The sequence below is a fragment of the Entelurus aequoreus genome, linkage group LG13 (genome assembly GCF_033978785.1).
Source record: "Entelurus aequoreus isolate RoL-2023_Sb linkage group LG13, RoL_Eaeq_v1.1, whole genome shotgun sequence".
In the NCBI taxonomy this organism is placed as follows: domain Eukaryota; kingdom Metazoa; phylum Chordata; class Actinopteri; order Syngnathiformes; family Syngnathidae; genus Entelurus; species Entelurus aequoreus.
The window spans coordinates 67,017,676-67,045,470 of NC_084743.1; the positions used below are offsets into that span (position 1 = coordinate 67,017,676).

Consider the following 27,795-nt stretch of genomic DNA (forward strand, 5'->3'; position numbering starts at 1 on the left):
ATAGGTTGATTGGCAACATTAAATTTGCCCGAGTGTGTAAATGTGAGTGTGAATGTTGTCTGTCTATCTGTGCTGGCCCTGTGATGAGGTGGCAACTTGAACAGGGTGTACACCGCCTTCCGCCCGAATGCAGCTGAGATAGGCTCCAGCACCCCCCGCGACCCCGAAAGAGACCATCGGTACAAAATGGATGTATGGATGGATTTTCACATTGTCTTTATGGGGTATTGTCTGTACAATTTTGTGGACAACATTTTGGAATAAGGCTGTAGCATAGAAGTTAAAGCGCTGTGTATACTTTCCAGATGCACTGTATATATATATATATATATATATATATATATATATATATATATATATATGTATATATATATATATATACATATATATATATATATATATATATATATATATATATATATATATATATATATATATATATATATATATATATATATATATATATATATATATATATATATACATACACACATACAATATATTGCCAAAAGTATTTGGCCACCTGCCTTTAGTCACATATAAACTTGAAGTGCCATGGTGTAATGGTATCCTGGAGCATTCAAAGTTCCTTTCACTGGAACTAAGGGGCCAACCGCACACCATAATTCCTCCTCCACCAAATGTCACACTCGGCACAATGCAGTCCGAAATGTAGCGTTCTCCTGGCAACCTCCAAAACCCAGACTGGTCCATCACATTGCCAGATGGAAAAGCGTAACATATCAGTCCAGAGAAGGCGTCTCCACTGCTCTAGAGTCCAGTTGCGACGTGCTTTACACCACTGCATCCCACGCTTTGCATTAAACTTGGTGGTGTATGGCTTAGATTCAGCTGCTCGGCCATGGAAACCCATTCCACGAAGCTCTCTGCGTACTGTATGTGGGCTAATTGGAAGGTCACATGAAGTTTGGAGCTCTGTAGCAACTGACTGTGCAGAAAGTCTTTGCACTATGTGCTTTAGCATCCGCTGACCCCTCTCTGTCAGTTTACGTGGCCTACCACTTGGTGGCTGACTTGCTGTTGTTCCCAAACTCTCCACTTTTCTTATAACAAAGTTAACTTTGGAATATTTAGGAGCGAGGAAATTTCACGACTGGATTTGTTGCACAGGTAGCATCCTATGACAGTTCCACGCTGGAAATCACTGAGAGCGGCCCATTCTTTCACAAATGTTTGTAGAAACAGTCTCCATGCCTAAGTGATTGATTTTATACACCGGGTCAAGTGATTAGGGCACCTGATTCTCATCGTTTGGATGGGTGGCCAAATACTTTTGGCAAAATAGTGTCTATACATATACTTACATATCTACATACATATACATATAAATATATCTATAGATACATACACATACATATTACACAAATATAATTATATACACATATCTATAAGTCGTATTTAAATATAAACAGGGATGGGCAGTAACAAGCTACATGTAGCTAAGCTACGTATGTCGCTTAACTACATTTTCCAGTAGCTTGGCGGTTGGTTAGCTATTTTTTTATCGAGTAGCTTTTCCTTTAAAAGAAAATTGCGATTACAGGCCCCAAAAAATACGGAGAAAATACAAAAGTTTGGATGTATGAGGACATCCATACATACGGAGAAAATGATGATAGGTTGGTATTCGGGACGCTTCAAACTGACTCAAAAAAAAATAGAAACATACTTGAAAATGGCAGAGGAATTCTCTCCAACATATTAGATTTTTCCTTTAGTGATGAAGACGACATGAAGGAAACCCATACTAATGCGTGTCATCAGTCATAGTTAGACAAAGGTGTTTAGAGAAAACAATGCCCGAAACCTTAGCTTTTAGGTTAACCAAAATCATACCTGCTTTCTTCATCAAAGACATACAACACAAATTTAGGAACACACACAAGGTGAGTTGAGTTCATGAAAGGTTTTACTGCACATAACCAAGGTTACATTACCAACAGAAATTGTGGTATTTGGGGGGTTATTTTACAAATCTACATGTAGCAGTTCCAACCAATTACACACACACACACACACAAACACACACACAGTTTATTTTATGAATCATGTCTTGTTCCGTTTGTTTCGAAAACAAACAAAAAAGTTCATAGAAGGGTAGTCAAAATAAGTCGATGCTTCAGTCAGTGAAGACATGTTCAATCAAAGAAAATGGGTATTTTAAATGAATGTACACAACGTTGTATACTAATGCACATACTTAAAACATACATACACCACTAATCTAAAACGATCTAATCTATAAACGGTAGAAACATTTTTTAAAGCCTGCAGCTTCATTTTTTTTGTTGATGCTCTCACTTCTCTCATCACACACACTACAACTCACACTTCCTCACTAGTGTGTCTTCTCATGTGCCTTTTCAACGTATGTGTTTGTACAAAACCTTTAGCACAAATTGAACAGGAAAAAGGTTTTTTGTCAGCGTGCGTTCTCATGTGTGCTTTCAAATTACTCTTTTCCGTAAAACATTTAGCACAGATAGAACAGACAAAAGGTTTTTCACCAGTGTGCGTTTTCATGTGTCTTTTCAAATCACTATTTTGTGTAAACCCTTTACCGCAGACGGAACAGGAAAAAGGTTTTTCATCAGTGTGTGTTGTCATGTGTCTTTTCAAGAGTATATTTTTTGTAAAACCTTTAGCGCAGATTGAACAGATACAAGGTTTTTCACCAGTGTGTGTTGTCATGTGTGTTTTCAAATTTACATTGAGTGTAAAGCTTTTAGCGCAGAATGAACAAGAAAAAGGTTTTTCACCAGTGTGTGTTGGCATGTGTCTTCTCATATCACTATTTTGTGTAAAACCTTTACCACAGATTGAACACGAAAATGGTTTTTCACCAGTGTGTGTTGTCATGTGTCTTTTCAAATGTATATTTTGGGTAAAGTCTTTAGCACAGATTGAACAAGTAAAAGGTTTTTCACCAGTGTGTGTTGTCATGTGTGTTTTCAAATTCATATTGAGAGTAAAACTTTTAGCACATATTGAACAAGAAAAAGGTTTTTCGCCAGTGTGTTTTGTCATGTGTGCTTTCAAATTACTATTTTCCGTAAAACCTTTACCACAGATTGAACAGATAAAAGGTTTTTCGCCAGTGTGTATTCTCATATGTATTTTTAAATGATTATTTTGTGTAAAACATTTACCACAAGTTGAACAAGGAAAAGGTTTTTCACCCGTGTGTGTTCTCATGTGTGTTTTCAAATTATGATTTTGTGTAAAACATTTACCACAGCTTGAACAAGAAAAAGGTTTTTCACCACCGTGTATTCTCATGTGTCTTTTCAGATTACGACGTTGATTAAAAATTTTGCCACAGTGAGAACATTCAAAGTGTGTGTTGTCAGTGTGACATGTTGTATCAGCTTCAGAGTCTTCATCATCAGTGTCAGGAGAGTGTGACGTTGTGTCGTCACTATCCGATAGTGGAGTTAAGAGTTTGCCTGCTTGTGATCCTCCACAGTGGTCTCCATCAGCTTCTGTTGTCATGTGTTGAGTTGAGCTGCTGCTTGGAGGCCCCACCTCTCTCTTCTCACTTTCACTTTTAACCTCATCATCTTCACTCTTCACAATAATACCAGCCAATAGCATCTTGGGGACATCAACCTCCTTCTGACTGATGCTGTATTCCTCCTTTTCCTCTTTAAAAAGAGGGAGCTGGAGCTCCTCATCTTCCACTTTAATGTGGGTGGACTGAGGCTCTTTCTCTTCCTTTTTAATTTGGGGGGGCTGTGGTTGCTCCTGTTCCATTTTGGAGGTCAGCTGCTGCTCAGGAAAAATATGTCCTTTATAGGCGTCTGCAGGAAACAAAAAAAGCATGATTTAGAAAAGTCCAGCTTTGCTCAGTCATACGAGACAATGTGTATATTAATGTTCTTTCCTTTGTGTGCTTAGTTTTACAAAAACTTCATTGTGTTATCAATAAACAACCTCAAGTTGGACAATTGTTCATCTCTAATTTAACTGACTGTTTATTTGCCGAACTAAATTGGAAAAATAGATTACAAAGATGTGTAACAAGAAATATATATGTATTCTAACAAAATGCCTCAGTTAATTATGTCTTTAGATGACGGCACTTTAATGAGGAACTGCACTTTTCAATCATATTTTGACTATCATTCACAATCCTTATGTGACAAACACATGTCTATTTATTTTTTGCGCATTCTTAATAAAAATTAAATTTAAAAAATGCCTAATACAAGGTGACCAACAATGTAGCTCATGGGAATAAACTATTCCACCTATGAAGCCAAGTCCTATCTTTCTATCTGTGTGCCTTAAATTTTTTTACAGCTCTCTTTATTCCTTCATCACATTTAGTCGTCTTATCAAACTTACAAAGCACCCACTCTGTTTCATCGCTTCACTTTCAGCTAGCTAGCTAGTAAGCTAGCGAAGCTAAGTTAGTCCCGGTCAGAAGCTACTGCACTCTGAAGACAGCAGGAACTTGACTCAGTGAAATATATTGATTGAATGAGCATTTTGTTGACATCTTAAATAATTGAATCCATGTAATGCTTTAAAAAGGCAAATGGATGGCACAAAAAGCTTGTTTCCATTGTGGTCCATAGTCCATATAACTTGAGTATGGCTTCCTGTTCTTTATGCACCTTTCTCATGGATAAGTTGGCTCTACTAGAAGGCCAGTTAGAGCTGAGTAGCTTCGTAACTTAAGATGCTGCGGACATGTTTGATAGCGTCAGCTGTAGCGAGCAGACTAGCCCAGTTTGTAGCAGCCCTGAGCTGCTACAAACTGGGCTAGTCTGGGCTGGGCTAGCCCTGAGCTGCTACAAACTGGGCTATTATGCGTCTTAACCGGTTCACCGGTTAAGACGCATAATAGATTGAGCCCTTTAACTAGTCCTACACCCCAGTCTACCGGACACCACACCTTAGTCCTAGGGAACTCCATAACCTGGAACATACCGCTTAGTAAACCAGCCACAATTAAGTGTATTCTCAGGGCCTAAGCACCCGACATTGAAGCTAATCTTAGGGAGCTGACTCGCAACAGGCCAAGTAAACACAAACCACAGGTTTATCGCACCACTAGCTATGCGAATATAGTTGTACACATCGGCTCCAATGACAATTGCGTGAGAGAGAGATTACAAAGAGGAACATAGCTAAGATTTGTTATCTCGGCAGAAAGATGGCTCGGCATTGAGTACTTATTTTGGTCCCCCTGTCTGCGAGAGGCAATGATGAGAGGTATAGCAGATTAGTCTCGCTTAAATAAGTGGTTGGCTACTTTTTTGTAGAAAACCAAAACTAACGCTTGTTGATAATTGGCCCTCTTTCTGGGGCAACGCTATTCCGTTGTTTGGGACATGGGACAAGAAAGAGCTATCATGTAAATAAAACTGTTAAATAACTATTGTAAGTTAACGACATGCTGGTGTTAAAGGCCTACTGAAACCCACTACTACCGACCATGCAGTCTGATAGTTTATATATCAATGATGAAATCTTAACATTGCAACACATGCCAATACGGCCGGGTTAGATTAGTAAAGTGCAATTTTAAATTTCCTGCGAAATATCCTGCTGAAAACGTCTCGGTATGATGACGTTTGCGCGTGACGTCACGGATTGTAGGGGACATTTTGGGACACCATTGTGGCCAGCTATTAAGTCGTCTGTTTTCTTCGCAAAATTCCACAGTATTCTGGACATCTGTGTTGGTGAAACTTCTGCAATTTGTTTAATGAACAATGGAGACAGCAAAGAAGAAAGCTGTAGGTGGGAAGCGGTGTGTTAGCGGCCGGCTGCAGCAACACAAACACATAGCCGGTGTTTCATTGTTTACATTCCCGAAAGATGACAGTCACGCTTTACCATTGGCCTGTGGAGAACTGGGACAACAGAGACTCTTACCAGGAGGACTTTGAGTTGGATACGCGGTACCGTGAGTACGCAGCTGCAGCTTCCAAACATTTGATCGCTTGCCCGTACGTGCGTGCCGCTATGTGCATGTCACGTACGTAACTTTGGGGAAATATATGTGCTGTATGAACTTTGCGGAGGTGAACGGTACTTTGGGCTGTGGGATTGAGTGTGTTGTGCGGGTGTTTGATTTGTATTGGCGGGTTATATGGACGGGGGGGGAGGTGTTTGTTATGTGGGATTCATTTGTGGCATATTAAATATAAGCCTGGTTGTGTTGTGGCTAATAGAGTATATATATGTCTTGTGTTTATTTACTGTTTTAGTCATTCCCAGCTGAATATCAGGTCCCACCCGCCTCTCACAGCATCTTCCCTATCTGAATCGCTTCCACTGCCCTCTAGTCCTTCACTCTCACTTTCCTCATCCACAAATCTTTCATCCTCGCTCAAATTAATGGGGAAATCGTCGCTTTCTCGGTCCGAATCACTCTCGCTGCTGGTGGCCATGATTGTAAACAATGTGCAGATGTGAGGAGCTCCACAACCTGTGACGTCACGCTACTTCCGGTACAGGCAAGGCTTTTTTATCAGCGACCAAAAGTTGCGAACTTTATCGTCGATGTTCTCTACTAAATCCTTTCAGCAAAAATATGGCAATGTCGCGAAATGATCAAGTATGACACATAGAATGGACCTGCTATCCCCGTTTAAATAAAAAAAAAATCACATTTCAGTAGGCCTTTAATGTGTATGCTAATGTTCAGAGTTCACAAATGTTTGTAAATATACCGTGCCAGAAAGATGGTAAATGGGTTATACTTGTATAGCGCTTTTCTACCTTCAAGGTCCTCAAAGCGCTTTGACACTATATCCACATCATCCATTCACACACACATTCACACACTGATGGCGGGAGCTGCCATGCAAGGCGCTTACCAAGACCCATCAGGAGCAAGGGTGAAGTGTCTTGCTCAAGGACACAACGGACGTGACTAGGTTGGTAGAAGGTGGGGATTGAACCAGGAACCCTCAGGTAGCTGGCATGGCCACTCTCCCAACCGTGCCACGCCAAGATGATTGACGAAGAATGAGAAGTGTTGTCTTAGACAGAAAAAGACGTGTGTGCATGACAAAGAATATGTATCGGAATTCAATCTCTTGTTGGTACAAGATTGACAATAAAAGCTTTTAAAAAAGTGTCGTACTGTGACTTCCTTTGGATGCAACAACACGATAAGCTGAAAAACACATTCAGTAATTATTTTTAGAGCACACGGAGATATTAAGTACACAATATCAGTTTATATATATATCTATATATAAAATAGATATAAAATTAGACTTAGACTTCCTTTTTATTGTCATTGAAATTTGAACTTTAAAGCACAGATAAGAACGAAATTTCGTTGCATAAGCTCATGGTAGTGCAGGATAAAAAAGCAATAAGGTGCATATATGAATAAATAAATATATATAAATAATATATAAATATATATATATAAAATAAATAAATATATATAAATAAATAGATTACTGTACAGATAAATATATTGCACTTTTTCACATGCGTCCACGTTTATGGATGTATGTTATATTGTCTTTTTTATTCCAGATATTTTTATTGCAGATTATTCCAAATATATATGTAATTAAAAATATACATACACAAATATATATAAATTAATATATGTAAAAATCTAAATATATGTAATATAATGGAAAACCGGCAGAAAATGGATGGATGGATATATATAAATATATATCCATCCATCCATCCATTTTCTACCGCTTGTCCTTTTTGGGGTCACGGGGGGCGCTGGAGCCTATCTCAGCTGCATTTCGGGTGGAAGGCGGGGTACACCCTGGACAAGTCGCCACCTCATCACAGGGCCAACACAGATACACAGACAACTTTCACACTCACATTCACACACTAGGGCCAATTTAGTGTTGAAATCAATACATGTAATTAAAAAAAATGTATATATATATATATATATGTATGTACAAATAAAGTTAGGTAAGATGTGTGAGTAAGAAGTAAACAAACCTGTTCCGTGTAACACGACTTGATGCTTCTTGAAAACAGCGTCCAGTTGTCGTTAGTTCACCTCTGGTTAGAGAAAGTCCCCCCTCGTACTCTGCTCTTTCCTTATAACACTACAAATAGTTCTTCCATAGCAGCAGTTAGTCGCTAATTAACCAACACTCTCAGCATTTGTATTTTACACATTTTCACACAATCGCCACACTCTACACTCACAATTGTGCCTACTTGGCGTTGTGTGAATAACTTCTGGGTCTCTTTGTTAGCAGCTAGCCAGCTAAGCTAAGTAGCAGGCCGAGTTAGCCTCAGAAGCTTCAAAGTTCACTGAGTCAAGTCGAGTTAATCCTGACATGAATAAAGTTTAGTCTGTCATATATTAGAATATGTACAACCTTAAAAAGGAACGAATTAACGCAGCCTTAAAGACCACACTACTATACTGTCTTTAACAAGACGATCGGTAGCAGACTACACGATCAGTCCGCGCATGTGCAAAGGGTGAATTACGTCTCCTTTTTCCTTGGGTTTTCTGACGGGTTGCAACCGTAACTTGAAATATGCATACCGCCATCTACTGTACAGGAGTATGTAGCGTGGGCTATTGTCTTCTATACCATAGACATCTTATTATTATTATTATTATTTATTATATTTAATACTCTATCTGTATTTGCTTTTGTTTTCTTTCATTGATGTTAAAAGTGCATTGACTTTTGTGTGAATTATAAATGTATTTGTGTTTGTTGTTCAATAAAAATAAATAAAATAAAAAATAAAAAAAAACATATTCAGGCCATGCTACATACTCCGGTACTTTAGATGGCGGTATACTGCAACCTGTCAGAAAAGTAAAAAATAAGAAAAGGGGGGCGTTGACAAGAAGTGACGTCAGCTATCCGTTCCGCATGCGCGAACTGTTCTTGCATACTGGTTTTGTAAAAAGCAACAGAGCACTGTGGTCTTTAAGTTGGTATCTATTCGTCCACGGTGTGACAAACTAAATTGTATTCATTGTTCGTGTCAGGACGAACTCGATTTAATGAACTTTAAATCTTCTGAGGCTAATTTAGCCTGCTAGTTAGCTTAGCTTGCTAGCTGCTAACCGAGAGACTGACGTTATCAAAACATCGCTAAGCAGACACACGTGTGAGTGTAAAGTGTTGCGATTATGTGAAAATGTGTAAAATACAAATGCTGAGAGTGTTGGTGAATCAGCGACTACCTACGAAAGTGGAAGAAATATTTATAGTGTTAGAAAGATAGCACGACGAAGAACTTTCGAACAAAAAAAGAGGAGAACTAGCGACAACGTCAACTACTGGACGCTGTTTTGAAGAAGCTTCAAGTTGTGTTACACAGAACAGGTTTGTTTACTTCTTACTCTCACATCTTTACTAACTTTGTTTCATCATTGACATGAAAAAAACAATTGAAATAACTTTATTGGGAGGAGGAGCATTGTCAAGAATTGATTGATTGATTGAGACTTTTATTAGTAGGTTGCACAGTGAAGTACATATTCCGTACAATTGACCACTAAATGGTAACACCCGAATAAGTTTTTCAACTTGTTTAAGTCGGGGTCCACTTAAATTGATTCATGATACAGATATATACTATCATATATACTATCATCATAATACAGTCATCACACAAGATAATCACATTGAATTATTTACATTATTTACAATATTTACAATATTTACAAAATGGAAAGTGGAAGTGAAAGTAAAATCGTATAGTTGGTTATGGAAATGGAAACGCATTTTTATCTGCACACAAAAGATACAATAATAAACTATAATCAAAGCAACTGCATTGTTTCCCACATAACTGCGATCTATTCATAGCAGCATAGAGGGGTTCGGAATTGTTTTAAATTTCCCACAATGCAATGCCGGTATCCATATTGAAGGGTGAACTTTTTTCATTTTTTTTCCCTCAAAACTTTATTTTGATAACATTATGCTACAGACATTTAAAATTAAAGTACCACTGATAGTCACACACACACTAGGTGTGGTGAAATTACCCTCTGCATTTGACCCATCCCCTTGTTCCACCTCCTGGAAGGGGAGGGGAGCAGTGAGCAGCAGCGGTGGCCACGCTCGAGAAACATTTTGGTGATTTAACCCCCAATTCTCACCCTTGATGCTGAGTGCCAAGCAGGGAGGTAATAGGTCCCATTTTTATAGTCTTTGAGAACTCCAATAACGATAATAAAGTGTTTTCATATAACAAGAAAGTAACACATAAAGAAGAGTAAGAAATAATACACAAATACAAAAATATGATCAAATGAAATGAACATGATATGTGCAATGAATAACACTAAATAAAAGCTAATAAAACTATCAATCGATACCTTTATATTTTCTTTTTTTTCTTTTTATTTTTTTAACATTTTTTCTTTTTCTTTTATTTTATTTTAAACAACATAAAAAAAGACAAGATACACTTACCATTAGTGCATCAACCCAAGAAAACCCTCCCTCCCCCATTCACACTCATCCACACTCATTTACACAAAAGGGGCTGTCTCTTTCTGTTATTAAAAAAACAAACTTCTGGTTCCTACAATATAGAATAATACAGTCTGCAATGGATACAGTCCCAGTTATATTTTCTTTGATGGTGATCGTTTTTACAATTGTTTGGGTAAAAGATGGCTTTATTGTTTTCCTTTGTCATTACTTGTGAGTTGTACACTTTTTTTTAGTTCAGAATAAAAATAGGCTCCAGCACCCCCTGCGACCCCGAAAGGGATAAGCGGTAGAAAATGGATGGATGGAAAACAAAAAATATTTGGTTTGCAAGATAACATTGTGGATTTATGAATGTGAAATTTACCTAAAAGATGTAGCAGTTTTATTGCATTCTCCAACTCTTGATTAAAATTACAATGTAAAAACAAAACCTTTTTTTTTAATTTTTTTTAACTCAAAATAGATTAAATGAAACTTCAGTCCAAAACAATTGGGATAAGGTACAATTAAAAAACAAATGGATCATTGATTAGTTTTCAGTATGACAAAATGTGCTTTCTGGAGAAACATCCTGTATGAATTTGCCTAAATATGAGTTACATGGGTAAAATGTATGAATTATTTTGTCGCGTACTTCTCTAGTTTTATTTAGGATGACAAATTTGTTATGTTCAGTCCAAATTTTCCTGAAATCAATATGAGGGAAGGGGTTCCTCCAGAATGCAACAGCCTTTGGTGGACAACTTTTGTCTAAATTCAGAGAATTTTTTATGTGTTTGTTATATTTTAGATCTAGGAAGTTTCTTCCAGCTTTCATTACCCCTGGTAAAACACCTTCCTGCTGTTAATACTGTAGAGAAGAATTGACCAGTTGAAGAAGCTAGGCTGGAATGCTTTTTATCAATTTGCATAGTGAATAATACTCATGTCAATATTAGTTTTTTAAATAAATATAATATAATCAAAAGACGTTCCATCCCTTTAAAACAATTGAGAATTTTTTTTTTTTTTCAACGCATTGTTTGTGAAACAATGTCTTGTTTCTGTGTAATATATATTGGTTATTCCACAGAATGCATTTGTGTGGGGAGAACTTGAGTTTATAGGCCAACTTCCAGGAATTCAGAGCTTGTTTGTGAACATTACATAATGGGTAATTAAGAACATCTGAAATCACAACTTAGTAAAAACCGGAGGCCACCACATTTTTCAAATACGAGGTTTGTGCCCTTGTGTGCATATCCTTTCCATCCTTTGTAACTGAGCTACTGTGTGGAACAATTTCCCTTGTGGATCATTAAAGTTTGTCTAAGTCTAAATCTTTGAGAGGAACCTTCACAAAGAGCGACACTGCTATTAATATCATTATAGATAGTTTGGACCATTTCTCTAAACTTAACACCAAGCCAAAATAAATCTAAGGCTTTATATAAGAACTTATGCTCAACAAAATCAAAAGCTTTATAGAAATCTGAAAAAGGAGAGCTCCTTCATCAATGAGATGTGAGTAGTTGAACATATCGAACACTTAACGACCTTTCATGAAACCTGACTGTGAACCTGAAATGATGTCTTCCAAACAAGGTTTTAGTCTTCTCGCATATAAAAAAAGTTAGAATTTTGTAATCTGAATTCAGCAAAGTAATAGGTCTACAGTTTTCAATACAGATAATATCTTTGTTATGTTTAGGTAAAAAAGTGATGATACCTTGTTTCATTGTTTCTGGCAGTTGGCCTCAATTTAAAGCTTTGTTGAACAAAAGTAATTATTTTATCTCATCCAAGAAAGTTTTAAATGAAGGGTGGAAGTTACATTCCAAAATTGACTGAGCAGCGTGACTAAGGGCAGCGTTCATTTAACCAGTAGTATTCATAATCCTAAATGCAGCATTAATTTAACCATCAGTATTCATAATCCCGATGACGTGTCCTATTGTCAACTGTCACAATCGAGGTGAAAGGAATAAAACTTGCTATTATTGAATTCCTAAGGTTATTTTTGGATAGGGAGAAACGACTAAAGCAAGAGTGAACAGCGAAGGCGAGCATGGATTGCTACAATTAACCAAGATGTGACGTGCTGACGACTTTAGTGTTCCCCGCTTAGATGTTGAATTCATCATAATCCTCATGTAAAAAAATTCTGGAGCAAACAATCTTGTCACGTCTTCCTAGCAATGTCTGTGGTTCTAAGTCAAAGAGGTCCTCTGCGTTAGCTCGTATAATAACAATATTATGGTTAATATACAGGTCACAACATGTAAATGGAGTATTGTTGGCAGTTTTGGGAAGTTTTTACAGAGGGAGTTAAAGGCGGAATAGATTAATTCTATAGGTTGTATTTACTTGACGTCACGTCCGGCTCAATAAATATGTGAGACTTGAAGTGGTGGGCCAGCAAGCTTCTGTTGTCATAGCGCTCTGGGCGGCATTTTGCCTTTCCTGAAGAAAAATGCCCCATGCTTGTGTTGTTTTCGGCTATTGGAACCGTTCAAAACACAAAATATTATGCTAGACCCACTCGAAGTCCATTGCATCCGGTCTCCCCTAGAGGGGGGTTGGGGGGGAGGGTCACCCACATCTGCGGTCCTCTCCAAGGTTTCTCATAGTCATTCACATTGACATCCCACTGGGTTGTGAGTTTTTCCTTGCCCTTATGTGGGCTCTGAACCAAGGATGTCGTCGTGGCTTGTGCAGCCCTTTGAGACACTTGATTTAGGGCTATATAAATAAACATTGATTGATTGAAAAGGATAAAAGTTTCTTCAGAGTTCCCTGAGAGGTAATCAAGAAGGGCGTAAGAGTGGAAGTTTTTACGAAAAACGACGAGAAAAGTGGCATCCACTCCAGTTCAAGGGAGCACATCAAGGCGAACGCACAAGTTTGCAGTGATCGTTTCGTTAAAGGTTTGTTCGATAAACTTTTAACGTTTAGTATTTCCCATTTAAGTATTATCTTGAGCAAGTACTAAGCAAGTATAAATAAAAGAAAGCAAATGTGAGCCAAAGCTAAAAGAGTTAAGTTTTTACCAAAGGCAGCAATCATTAGTGAAGCTATCTACACGAACACAACGTTGAGCTTGAAAGGTGAAAAACATGCATACTTGTAAACGGCGCGTGCAAGAAAAAGACAACAAACGTGGCTGTGGACGCAAAGTTAAATCATGAAAGGCAACCTTACCCGAGCAAAATCGATGCATAATTTATCTGGGAGAGTCTTGAAAGCAATTTACTTGACGCAGCCACATAAAAAGAAGTTGTAGACCTCCATGCGTTTCCAAGTTTTGTCATTTAGAATGACGTCTGGAACACCAGATAGTTTGACATGTGTGGGAATGCGACCGACAGATAATTCTTTATCACTCTACAAATATTTTTTCTGATATTGTATAGGATTCCATTGCATAGATAATTATTTTTTTTGCCCATATCGGCTTTTAACGGTAAGAACAAGGCCCCTAGTGTCTGCGCAACATCGCAAGACTCTGCCCCTCACTCACCCCAGCCGACACTGAAAGACTCGTCCACCTCTTCATCTCCTCCAGGCTTGATTACTGCGATGCACTTTTCGTCGGGGTCCCCAAAAAGAGCATCAAAAAGCTCCAGTACATCCAAAACAGCGCAGCGAGGATCCTGATGAGAGTGCGCAAGCGTGATCATATCCCACCCATCCTCAAATCACTCCACTGGCTCCCTATTGCATCCTGAATCCAATTCAAGATTAACCTTCTAACACACCAATGCATCTACTGCAACGCCCCCTCCTACCTTAAGGACCTAGTTTCCCCTCAACCTCCTACCCGCAACCTCCGCTCTTCAAACACTAACCTCCTCAAACCCATCAAGACAAACTTACAATCAATGGGCCGTCGGGCTTTCTGCTCGACCGCACCCGAACTCTGGAACGCTCTCCCCGACCATCTTAGAGAACCACAGTCGGTCGACCGTTTTAAGAAGGGACTAAAAACCCACCTTTTTAGCACAGCTTTTATCTAATTTCTCTGCCTTCTTTTGTTTTTAAATACACTGCTTGCCTATCTGTTTTTATCCAGTGCTTTTATGCTTTTATTTCTATTTTTATCTATGTTTCTGTTTTATCTAGTGTTAATCTAGTAATTTTCATGTTTTCATTTCTATTTTAATTTTCTATTATACAGTATATTCTAACTTTGTATTTTTTTTTATTTTTTATACTTTGTAGCATTTTGAGATTTTAACAAATGTAATGTGCGTTACAAATGTAATTCATTATTATTATTAGTGTCCTCAGATAGTTTGGAACTGTTTGCTGCACAGTAGCCTTATTTGTTTGGTGGCCCACCACTTTGTGTACTTTCGTTCAACAGTTTCGTGACCGAATATAACCTATTAGCTATATTGTTAGCCACCATGCACTAGTCGTTTATTTAAAAAAAAGAAGAAGTAGAATGCACAAAAAAGAGAAAGATGCGTGTTCTTGATCACTTAAGGATTGTGAATGATAGGCACAATTTAAAAGTAAAGTGCAGTTCCCCTTTAAATTGCCGTCATCTAATTTATATAATTGACTTAGACTTTTTATTAGTATCAATCTATATTCTTGTTACATGATATCTTTACAATCTATTTGTCCAATTTAGCTTGGCAAATAAAATTTCAGTTAAATTAGAGATTAACAAATGTCCAATTTGAGTTTTTTTTTTTATATTACAACAAAGTTACTGTAAAACTAAGCACACAAAGGGAAGTGCATTAATATACACACTGTCTCGTATGACTGAGCAAAGCTGGACTTTTCTAAATCATATGTTTGTGTCCTTGTGTGCTGCAGAAATCTGTGTAGAACATCTCCCTGAGGAGTAGGAGTGGACCTCCAGGATGGAGCAGGAGATACCACAGCAACATCTCACCAACATTAAAGAGGAAGTTGATGAGCTACAGCCCCCACACATTAAAGATGAAGAGGAGGAACACAACATCAGTCAGAATGTAGATCATCTTAAAGGACTGGAGGAGGTTGATGTACCCAAGATGTCATTGACTGTTGTCATTGTGAAGAGTGAAGATGATGAGGTCAAAAGTGAAAGTGAGGAGAAGAGAGAGGTGGAGCCTCCAAGCAGCAGCTCAACTCAACACATAACAGAATCTGATGGAGACCACTGTGGAGGATCACAAGCAGACAAACTTTTAGCTCCACTATCAGATAGTGATGACACAACGTCACATTCTCCTGACACTGATGATGAAGAAGACTCTGAAGCTGATACGACATGTCACACTGACAACACACACTTTAAATGTTCTCACTGTGGCAAAACTTTTTATCACCATCATAAAATGAAAATACACATGAGAATACACACAGGTAAAAAACATTTTTCCTGTTCAATCTGTGGTAAAGGCTTTACACAAAGTCATAATTTGAAAATACACATGAGAACACACACTGGTGAAAAACCGTTCATGTGTTCAATCTGTGCTAAAGGTTTTACACAAAATAATAATTTGAAAGCACACATGACAACACACACTGGTGAAAAAAATTTCACCTGTTCAATTTGTACTAAAGGTTTTACCCAAAATATTCATTTGAAAGCACACATGACAACACACACTGGCGAAAAACCCTTCATCTGTTCAATTTGTGCCAAAGGTTTTACACAAAATAGTAATTTGAAAACACACATGACAACACACACTGATGAAAAACCTTTTATCTGTTTAATCTGTGGTAAAGGTTTTACACGAAATATTAATTTAAAAACACACATGACAACACACACTGGAGAAAAACCCTTTATCTGTTCAATTTGTGGTAAAGGTTTTACACAAAATAGTGATTTGAAAGCACACATGACAACACACACTGGTAAAAAAATGTTTTCCTGTTCAATCTGTGCTAAAGGTTTTGTACGTAAAGATCTGTTGAAAAGACACATGAGAAAACACACTGGTGAGGAAGTGTGAGTTGCAGTGTGTGTGATGAAAGATCCTCTTAAAAGTGCCAGTGTCAGGAACACAAGAACATCAGCAGCAAATTAAGATGCAGGATTTTAAATAAATTGTCAAAACTTTAACTTTGACTTTCTAACATCACCATATAACGTATGTGACATCATTGTGTGCGTATCACAATCTTGTTGATATAATTTATAAATTAAATGTTAGATTAGTGGATTTATGCATGTTTTATATTTACAGTAGTATACAACATTGTATTCATTTATTTTCATAACACAATTACTTTGAAAAGGTTTACATTGACTGTAACATCAGCTTATTCTGACTACCCATACATTATTTATGTATTTGTTTTAAAAATATAAACAGAACATTACATGTGTTACATGAAATAAACATTGTATGCAAAAACAGAGTATATAATAAAAATTATGTTTTGATCTTATTCATAATAGTTTCAAATGTATGAAGTGTGTTGGATATTTTAATTTCAAATACAAAAAAAATCCATAGATGAACTCCTTTATATGATATACATATTTTTTTTTGTGTTTTTTTAATACCTTTGCTTTTGGCTACACATAAATCCCTCCTAGTTCATATCTATTGGTTCACATCTGAAACATCTTCTGGACTGGTTCTGAAAGCATATTATTTACTTTATACATAATTTGTGCAGTTGTGTATTCTACAAGATAATTTACCTTTGACATGTGTGACTATAAATAATTTGTTGAGTCTGGATAATCCATTATTTTATTTATCCTTATAACTCTCTTTTGTAATATGAATATTGGTTTTGTAATTTATATCTATGTCCCCATATGCAATAAGAAATGTATGCTTCAACTAAAGTTGTGTACAATAAATGTGAATATGTGTTGAGAAAGTAGTTTGTTTTAGTTCATATTCATACAATGTGAAGCTGAGCAATCTTGATGGGGGAAAGATTAAAGCTTAAAAATATTAAAGGTATATGCAGTCCAAAAACAAGGTAAAGAAGTGCAAAGATACAAAACAGAGAAGCCAGACCTACTGGAACTATTTAATTTAAATAATTGCTCATGCTTACATGATAATTGGGTTAGGTTATTGTCCACCGTGTCACCTCCTCTGACAGCAGCAGTATAGTATAGCCTCCTACTGTAAGAGCCAAACTCCTAAATGGCATGCAAATTAAGTTATTTTTGGCTATGTTGGGCTTTTTGGAACTCAAGAAGTATTAAAAACAAGGTTCAAAGTTGCCAGGGTTGTTGTAGAAGTGCAAAAATACAAGACAGAGAAGCCCGACCTGTTGGAATTATTCATTTGAAATAAATGCTAATGCTTGAAGGGGGACTACACTTTTTTTGTAATTTTGCCTATGGTTCACAATCATTATGAAAGACATGACGACGGATTGATTTTTTTTAATGCGCTCTAAATATTAAATAAATTAAATAAAAGTCTGCTTGCTGCGGGAGGTCATCTATTCCGCTCATAAATAACTATTCAAAAAGCAGCAACAATACTTAATTTACATTTTGTGAGTTAAATACTAACCAAGTATTAGTGATATTGTTATTATAAGCGCTAACGCAAACAAACTATTTGGAGCGCCTACTATGTGTCCCTATGTTTACGTAATCGAGTGGTCTGCTGTTTCCTCGCTTCCCTGCTCCCTGCAAGTTTATTCTAGATCAGTGGTCCCCAACCACCGAATTTTTAAAAAATATATATATATATTTTTTTTAATTTTTATTAAATCAACATAAAAAACACAAGATACACTTACAATTAGTGCACCAACCCAAAAAACCTCCCTCCCCCATTTACACTCATTCACACTCATTTGCACAAAAGGGTTGTTTCTTTCTGTTATTAATATTTCTGGTTTCTACATTATATATCAATATATATCAATACAGTCTGCAGGGATACAGTCCGTAAGCACACATGATTGTATTTTTTTATGCCAAAAAAAATAAAAAATAATACCATAACCCCATGCATGATATCACTAATAGCTTGTTTTAAAATGTCTCTAACAATCTTGCACTTTCTGTTTTGAAATGACTTTGTGCCACTGCTTAATAACTGTTTAATAAATACAGTTTTGGTCAATTGACTTAGTTGAGATTACTACTGGCTAAGTTTTATATTCATAAATGTAAGTTTCTCAATACCCGACCTGTTTTTTGTGCCTTTAAAAAAGAATTAGAACTTTACTTTAAAACGCTTTCTACCATAACAACCAAAAAGCTGTGAAAACTATGATGCTGTACTCCAAATTTGGATTATTTACGGAACTTGTGTGAGCCTATATGGCTTTACACATTGCTATATATATATATATATATATATATATATATATATATATATATATATATATATATATATATATATATATATATATATATATATATATTGCATTCTACTGTAGTTGCTTTATTGAGTTTACAACCCCCTGGCGCTGTTGTACGGTTTTTGTACTGTTTCTGTACTTGTTTTTGATTATTATTGTTTCTTTGCTTGTTTGTAAATGTTGAACGTTATAAAAAAAAGGTTTATAAAACATAAAATAAATAAAATAATGTAACCTATTTTTATGGGCTGGCCTCTTTGTGATGTTAAGTTCCTGTTATAGGCGAGGGCGGACCTACGTCATTTCCGCCTACCAATCCCCTAGCAACCGGTCGCCATATTGAATTCGTTGAAAACAAACCAGCTAACAGCGAACACAGCATTGACAGAACAAGCATTTAACGAGGTTTCACGGCATTTAAAACTGTTCTAAATGGCGTATGATTATGTAAATAGTCTTTCCAGTGAGGCTAGGTTAAGATACGAGTTGATTAAATGGCAACATGAAAATTATAGGGTTTATTGGTTTTTAAAAACCCAACTGTTAAGTGCAAATTTAAACGAAACCGGTTTTCGAAAATAGCCTATACAGGCTATAGACTATATAGTATATACCGCATGTTATTTTTGTACAACAACAACTTCAGCTGTCGAACGTTATAAGGTACAAATTCAACAAGTACAACATTAGCACGGACGGTATAGCCAAGTTGTGGTTAAGAATGTGGATTTTTGTTCCTTATATTTACCAGAAACGAAGTGATCTGAACACACGACCCGGGACTTTGGGGGACTCCAGTGAGAACCGTCCTCGTTTTCCCGGTGTAAAGCTGTGAGCCATTTGTCTCGTCTCTGTGGGCTTTTATCGCGCTTCGGCAGAACAAAATACGACCTTTGTTTTCCCTGTTTCCAGTTGTGGTTAGCACAACCAAAAACAACACAGTTTTTCGGCATTTTGGAGGCAGAATGACGGGTTTAATCAGCGTAGATCGACAAGTTAAAGAGTAATGGCAACGGTTTGTTTTCAACGCCAGTCTGGTTGCTTTGGCTCGAAGAACCCGTATGTAGCTCAGTTGCCCGGATGTCGGCCCTCACCTGTTATACAGTATATGCCTTGAGCTCTTATTTTGAAGGTGCTAAGAGCGGAAGTGGTGACACGTTGAGTGGAGCGGAGGTTTTGAAAGAAAAGGAAATAAAGTGGTCCTCGTGTCAAACTGGAGCCTCCGTGTTTGTTATTTTGTACTTTTATACAGTATAGGCGACATATATAAACCCTCGGTTACAATAAATAAAATAAAAAAGACGAAGAAGAAGGGGTCAATAGGAAGTGACATGCCTACCCGTTGCACATGCGCGGACTCCAGCAGAGCAGTGTGGTCTTTAATCTGTGCGTTAATCCCTTCATTTTAACTTGTGTATCTATTCGTTTAAGGTGTGACAAATTTAACTGTATTCATTCTTTTTGTCAGGATGAACTCGACTCCGTAAACTTTCAAGCTTCTGAGGCTAACTTAGCATGCTAGTTAGCTTAGCTTGCTAGCTGCCAACAAAGAAACCCGGAAGTTATCGACACGTCGCTAAGCAGACACAAGTGAGTGTTAAAGTGTTGTTATTCATGTGTGAACATGTGCAATATACAAATGCTGAGCGTGTTGGTGAATTAGTGACTAACTGCAGCCGCGGAAGACATTTTGTTTGTGTTATAATAAAAGATAGCAGAGTTCTACCATGAATTGATTTACGTGGACCCCGATTTAAACAAGTTGAAAAACGTATTTGGGTGTTACCATTTAGTGGTCAATTGTACGGAATATGTACTGAACTGTGCAACCTACTAATACAAGTTTCAATCAATCAATCAAAAAAAACGACGAATAACTTTCTCCAACAAAAGAGGAGAACTAGGACAACGTCAACTACTGGACGCTGTTTTCAAGAAGCATCAAGTTGTGTTACACGGAACAGGTTTGTTTACTTCTTACTCTCACATCTTTACTAACTTCATGTTTCATCATTGACATGAAACTTGACTTTACTGAGTGGAGGATCATTGTCGAGAAGTAAAAGTAGGATAGTATATACAGTACTTGGTTATGGGAATTTAAACACATTTTTATTTGCACACGCAAAAACCAAACCATAAAAACAACAACATTGTTTCCCACAGAACTGTAATCTATTTATAGCAGCAGGGCAATAAAAAAGGGGAACATCACTTTTTTCCCCCTGGAAAATTTGCCTATACAAATGTGCGCTACATTCGTTAACAGTGTTACAAAAAAGATCAATTAGACTGATACATAATGTTGGATATAGAGAACATACAAACCCTTTATTTATTGAGTCAAAATATTAAAGTTCGATGATTTGGTAAAATTGCAAACAGCTCAAATTATGTACAAAGCAAACTATAACCTGCTACCAAAGAATGTACAACAATTCTTCTCAACTACAAAGGAGAAATATAACCTAAGAGGAAAATTTAATTTAAAAAATTTGTGTGCACGTACAACACTTAGAACCTTTAGCATATCAGTATGTGGAGTTAATTTATGGAATGGATTAAGTAAAGAAGTTAAACATTGTACTGATATGATCCAGTTTAAGAGGTTGTTCAAATTAATAGTGCTTACAAAGTACAAAGAAGAAGAATTATGAGAAATAATTTTAACCTTATTAAAAATAAGATATTCTTCATCTCAGTATGTTTATAATGACTGACTTAATTGATTACATATTACAAAACTGTTGTACTACTCATTCACGGATGTCATTTTACTATAAAAAGGTCAGTAAATGAATGTATATATTTGTAAACGCTCTGAAGTGGGAAAGGGGTAGGATTAAATAAGCTTGGCTTCTTCCTACTCCTTTTCGGACATGATGTAAAGAGAAATGATATGAAATTGTGTGATGTATTATGCTGTAAGTGTGTTCATGTTCGAAATAAACTAAAAGAAAAAAAGAAACCCTATGAGAGACAAGCGCATACGTCTTTCCCTTTTGTGCATTCGGAATCGGGAAGAAAAACCCTAGCATAGGGGACTAACAATGGAACTAATGCATATTTATCTATTATGCCTACAAAGCACTCTAAAAACTTCCAACAATGTTTATATACATGCAGTAAGTGTGTATGTAATGTAGTAACAGACACAGTCATAATAACATGTACAAATTACGTATGTTGGTCATTTTAAAATACCAGTAGAGTGGAAAAAGCAAGTTGTAATGCAAATGGCGTGCAACTAAACTTGAAGTTTTCCATGAAGCAAAGAGTGATAGTTTAGTAATGTATAAACATGCTCCACCCTTAGCTAAAACTGATTACTACTCCAATATCATCAATAAAACGATACCTATTCCTCTCAATTATCAAGCTGTGTTAGTGGGCATTTCTTCTTTGCCAAGATAATCCATCCCACCTCACAGTTGTGGCATATCAAGATGCTGATTACACAGAATGATTATTGCGCAGGTGTGCTTTAGGCTGCCCACAATAAAAAGCCACTCTGAAATGTGAAGTTTTATCACTCAGCACTTTGCTACTGATGTCGCATGTTATGAGGGAGCGTGCAGTTGGCATGCTGACTGCAGGAATGTCCCCCAGAGCTGTGGCCCGTGTAGTGAATGTTAATTTTTCTACCATAAGCCGTCTCCAAAGGCGTTTCAGAGAATTTAGCAATACATCCAACCAGCCTCACAACTGCAGACCACGTGTAACTACACCAGCTCAGGGCCTCCACACCCAGCAGGTGCCCCTCTATGACCTGCTCTCTCTCTTTTATGCTCTGCCCCCCTCACCTGCATAGAGAGGTTATTCACGGATCGGTTTCCAAGGAGGAAGTGCTAGCTGTTCCAAGTCAGGACCCGGGGTGGACCACTCCTCTGTGAATCAGTTGGTTACGTCTCTGCGCTGCTGACTTGTCTACATGCAGGAAGATGCTCCTGCTGACCTTCCTATTGACTGGACTCTCACATTATTAACCGTAAGCACTCGGCATCCATTGCATCGGTCACCTGGGGTACCGGGATACCATACAAATATATATATATATATATATATATATATATATATATATATATATATATATATATATATATATATATATATATATATATATATATATATATATATATATATATGTATATATATATATATATATATATATATACTTTTTCTTGTTACATACCTTTAAATATTATAATAATATGTTATTATTTTTTTAAAATTTAGTTTGGCAAATGAAAAGTCAGTTAAATTAGAAATGAACAAACGTCCAAATTGAGGTTGTTTATTGATAATATATGTATATATATATATATATATATATATATATATATATATATATATATATATATATATATATTAAAGGTTTATTTGAAATAGGGACGGATACAGAAACATAGATATCTGAAACTGTTATCCAATGTATGCATCATAGTGTTTGTAGCCAAAGCTAATTTACAACACTTGTCCCCAACAACAACAACAACACAGATCTAACATAATTAAAATAGGAAAATAAAAAGAATAAGGCAAAGAGGAGTCGATAATAATGATAATAGTAATAATACAGACAAAGTGCAAACTAAATAAAAGCCAATAATAATAATAACACAGACAAAGTGCAGACTAGATAAAAAACAATTAGTAAAAATTTGTAAAAACTAAATTGTTGCTCAACTAGCCACAATTGTGTTTGTTTTTTGAAAGTGACAAGTGAAGGTATACTTTTCAAAGTGTCAGGTGGACAGTTTCATAGATGTGGTCCTTTTATTGAAAAGGCAGTCTGGGCAAAAGATGTTCAATACAATGAAGTTACTGTAAAACCAAGCTAACAAAGGAAAGTACACTCATTGTCTCATGTGGCTGAGCAAAGCTGGACTTCTCTAAATCATGTGTTTGTCTTTTTGTGTCCTGCAGACGTCTGTGAAGAGCATCTCTCTGAGCAGCAGTAGTAAACCTCCAGGATGGAGCAGGAGAATCCACAGCCCCCCTATATTAAAAGCAAAGAAGAGGAGCCACATTCCGCCCACATTAAAGAGGAAGATGAGGAACCACAACAACCCCACATTAAAGAGGAAGAACTACACCCCTCTTACATTAAAGAGGAAGAAGATGATTCACAGCCATCCCATATTAAAAAGGAAGATGAGGAGCTACAGCCCTCTTACATTAAAGAAGAGGAAGAGGATTTACAGCCACCCCACATTAAAAAGGAAGATGAGGAGCTAAAGCCCCCACACATTAAAGAGGAAGAGGAGGAACACAGCATCAGTCAGAATGGAGAGCATCTTAAAGGACTTGAGGAGGTTGATGTCCTCAAGATGCCATTGACTGGTGTCATTGTGAAGAGTGAAGATGATGAGGTCAAAAGTGAAAGTGAGGAGAGAGAGGTGGAGCCTCCAAGCAGCAGCTCAACTCAACACATGACAACAGAAGATGATGGAGACCACTGTGGAGGATCACAGACAGACAAGCTCTTAGCTCCACTATCAGATAGTGATGACATGACGTCACACTCTTCTGACACTGATGATGAAGACTCTGAAGCTGATACAATATGTCACACTGACAACACACACTTTGAATGTTCTCACTGTGGCAAAAATTTTAATCACCGTCGTGACCTGAAAAGACACATGAGGATACACACTGGTGAAAAACCATTTTCCTGTTCAACTTGCGGTAAATGTTTTACACAAAATAGTCATTTGAAAAGACACATGAGAACACACACTGGGGAAAAGCCTGTCATCTGTTCAATCTGTGCTAAAGGTTTTACACAAAATAGTGATTTGAAAGCACACATGACAAGACACACTGGTGTAAAACCTTTTTCCTGTACAGTCTGTGCCAAAGGTTTTACAGTACATAATCATTTGAAAAGACACATGAGAACACACACTGGTGAAAAACATTTTTCTTGTTCAAGCTGTGGTAAATGTTTCACGGCAAAGTGTGATTTGAAAACACACATGAGAACACACACTAGTGAAAAACCTTTTTCTTGTTCAATCTGTGCTAAAAGTTTTACACAAAATTCACACTTAAAACGACACATGACAATACACACTGGTGTAAAACCCTTTTCATGTGTAATCTGTGCTAAAGGTTTTGTACGAAAAGATAAATTAACATTGCACATGAGAACACACACTGGTGAGAAAGTGTGAGTTGCAGTGTGTGACGAAATATTCTCTTAAAAGTACCAGTGTAACAAACACAAGTGAAAATAGCAGCAGCAAATGAAACTGCAAGATTTTAAATAAACTGCCCAAACTTTATCCTTGACTGTATAACACGACATTGTTGTGTGTGTAACACAATCTTGTTATGGTTTTATCGTTTATAGATTTTTTTAGATTAGATGTTTTAAGTACGTGCATCAGTATAGAACATTGTGTACATTTATTTTATTTTATTTTAAATGTTGAATGAAAAGGTCAACACTGACTGAAGCATCAGTTTTTTTTGCAGTGTGTGTGATGAAAGACTCGCCTAAAAGTACCAGTGTAAAAAACACAAATGACAACATCAGGGGCAAATAAAGTTACAGGATTTTAAATAAACGGTCAAAACTTTGTAAACTTTGACTCTTTAACACCACCACCACATATAACATGTGCGACATCATTGTTGTGTGTGTAACACAGTGCTTCTCAATTATTTTCTGTCACGCCCCCCTCTTAATTTCTCTCATTATGTTAACTACTTCTCTTGTCTATCTTCTGCTGGATATACTCTGTATTTTATGCTGCCCTTTTTCTTTTTTCTTTTTTTTTTGCTGCAGCTGTACATTAGGGGTGTCCAACTCATTTTAGCTCAGGGGCCGCATGGAGGGAAATCTGTGCACACGCGGGCCAGACTATTAAAATCATGGCATTAAAACTAAAAAATAAAGAGAACTTCAGATTGTTTTCTTTGTCTTACTTTGGCCAAAAATAGAACAAACACATTCTGAAAATGTTACAATAAAAGTATTCAAAAAAATACCCAGCAGCGGTAAATTTTAGATCAGGGGTCCCCAAACTAATGCCCGCCAGTGTCCAAAATTTGGCCCTCGTGAAGTCTCAAGTTTTTTTTTTAGCGTATTTTCTACCGCTTGTTACTCTCAGGGTTTCCTAGCCGCTCAGGTAAATCATATTGTCTAAAAATGCATTTTCCCATCGACAACGTGACATCATCACGCTCGCAGTCGGACGAGCGTGTGTTGAGTGCACACTCTTTTAGTCAATTTATATATATTTATATATCTATATATATACACACACACACACACACACACACACACACACACACGCACACACACACACACACACACACACACACACACACACAGCTCGGGCCCCGGCCACATTTTTTTAACCCAATGCGGCCCCCGAGTCAAAAATTTCGGGGACCCCTGTTTTAGATGATATATTTGATAGTTCTAAAGCTATTGAATTATTATTTTTTTCAACATTGTTAAAAAATCTGCAAAATATATATTGTTATATGTTTATAGTTGTACTATAAACAGTTGGTGACTATTTATGTGTGGTGCAGTTGGCGAGACACTGTGAAGTACACCTTTGAAGTTATGAATAGCCGTACAAATGAATCATAAAAATGCTAAAAATATTATTTTTACTAATGTATTTTTCTTGTCAGGGATTGCGCTTTGTAGCCCGTCCCTAAATAGTCGTTTTAGCCTCAGTTGTTGAAAAAGCACACCGTCAGGTTTCCTGCACGGACCATAGATTGTATTGCTGAAAATGAGCTTGTAGCTCATTGTCTCCATTACTGTTGAACTTTTTGTCAAAAATCAGTAATATAATTTCCCTCCGAAATTAGACTTTTAGTCGAAACAACTAGAAACAATATATAAGCCATGTGTTTTAAATGATATATTGTATAGTCCTAAACTTAAAGCTATTGAAATTTTTTTTTTTTTACACATTGCTCAAAAATCGGCAAAATATCTATTTTTTAAATTAGAGTTGTACTATAAACAGCTGGTGACCATTTATTTGCGGTGCAGTTGGTGAAACAGTGTGATGCACTCTTATGAAGTTATGAAAAGCCGTACAAATTATTCATAAAAATGCTAAAAAATATTATTATAATAAGTATCCAACAGGATATTTTCTACGTCTGAAATTATTACAGTGACTTGGCAATGTATAATAATTTAGATTTTTATTTTTTACTAATGTATTTTGCTTGTCAGGGGTTGCTCTTTGTAGACGGTCCCTAAGTGGTCTAGTGGTCTTATAGCCTCAGCTGCTTCGTCGACGTTTTGTTTCCATTCCGGTGTTTGGATTTTTCACCGGGAAACAAGACTATATGGTAGGTGTAGTAAAGTGACTTACTCTTTATTATGCTCAACCCGAACTTTATTGAAGCCCAGCGCACAGATACACCACTGCTAGCTTTACTCGTAGACATCTTATAAGTAGACGCAGCATTGGCTGCTGTGACGCGAGAAATTTGGCCGCCATCTTGAAGTGGTGATGATGAGCCGGCGAGCAGCCTAAACTGACAGTTGACAGGTAGAAAACAAAGATGGGCTGGTGTTCAGCATTTTCCTGCTCAAATGAGCGGACTGTTGAAACTAGGAATCGGGGGATTACTTTTCACAAGTAAGATTTAACATTAACGTACTATTGGTTGTATTTTGTGAAAAGAATATTACTGAAATCGTAGCCCGCTAGCAAACAAGAGTATGACCATAGTATAATTGCTTGTCAATTAAACACATTAAATTTAAAAATGTCATATTTGAATAACATAAAGTTGAAATAAATGATGAAGATAAAGATTGTAAAAGCCAACAGGGGTACAAGTTAGGACCACAGTCCAGATTGTGGAGGGGGGGTAATATATGTTAGCTAACTAGACAATCAGATATTCAAATACTAACATTGTTGGGTAAAACAGAATTTGGTTATATTCTGAATCCAGTGAAACAAATTGGTGGTTTTAGCTGATATAAAGACTTTCAGGTGTTTATATATGTTTAAGTATTTGGCAGACATACATAAAAAATACATATAAAATAATCACTGTGAACATT

General features: G+C 36.7%; 3 protein-coding genes across 5 annotated transcripts in view; 2 read left to right on the top strand and 1 right to left on the bottom strand.

Annotated features, from left to right (window-relative positions):
• LOC133663618 (gastrula zinc finger protein XlCGF8.2DB-like) overlaps positions 1–17,509 on the top strand; it is a 59,153-nt gene extending 41,644 nt beyond the window's left edge. Inside the window, exons 1-2 of one of the 2 annotated variants that reach the window (XM_062068229.1) lie at positions 8,859–9,329; positions 15,261–17,509. In XM_062068229.1, coding sequence (XP_061924213.1) covers positions 15,308–16,396 — 1,089 coding nt within the window. In that variant the 5' untranslated portion in view covers positions 8,859–9,329; positions 15,261–15,307 and the 3' untranslated portion in view covers positions 16,397–17,509. Of the gene's footprint in view, positions 1–8,858; positions 9,330–15,260 lie in introns of those variants that run through there. The other variant, XM_062068228.1, reaches the window with a different exon arrangement.
• LOC133663615 (gastrula zinc finger protein XlCGF57.1-like) lies at positions 1,935–8,445 on the bottom strand. The gene is made up of 2 exons (XM_062068215.1): positions 7,969–8,445; positions 1,935–3,821 (listed from the first exon to the last, which is right to left on the bottom strand). The coding sequence occupies exon 2, from the start codon at positions 3,772–3,774 to the stop codon at positions 2,347–2,349; it is 1,428 nt and encodes a 475-aa protein (XP_061924199.1). The 5' UTR covers positions 3,775–3,821; positions 7,969–8,445; the 3' UTR covers positions 1,935–2,346.
• A 2,454-nt stretch (positions 17,510–19,963) lies between the features above and the next one.
• LOC133663616 (oocyte zinc finger protein XlCOF8.4-like) lies at positions 19,964–25,495 on the top strand. 2 transcript variants are annotated; one of them, XM_062068216.1, is made up of 4 exons: positions 19,964–20,120; positions 20,203–20,324; positions 22,546–22,722; positions 23,661–25,495. In XM_062068216.1, exon 4 carries the CDS (start codon positions 23,708–23,710, stop codon positions 24,911–24,913), a length of 1,206 nt encoding a protein of 401 aa, XP_061924200.1. In that variant the 5' UTR covers positions 19,964–20,120; positions 20,203–20,324; positions 22,546–22,722; positions 23,661–23,707; the 3' UTR covers positions 24,914–25,495. The 2 variants fall into 2 exon arrangements, with proteins under 2 accessions (XP_061924200.1, XP_061924201.1); XM_062068217.1 differs by lacking the exons at positions 19,964–20,120; positions 20,203–20,324 and adding an exon at positions 20,604–20,698.
• Positions 25,496–27,795: the final 2,300 nt, after the last annotated feature.

Coding starts and splice junctions, on each gene's coding strand:
- LOC133663615 (XM_062068215.1), bottom strand. CDS start 3,774: ATGGAACAGGAGCAACCACAGCCCCCCCAAATTAAAAAGGAAGAGAAA.
- LOC133663616 (XM_062068216.1), top strand. CDS start 23,708: ATGGAGCAGGAGAATCCACAGCCCCCCTATATTAAAAGCAAAGAAGAG.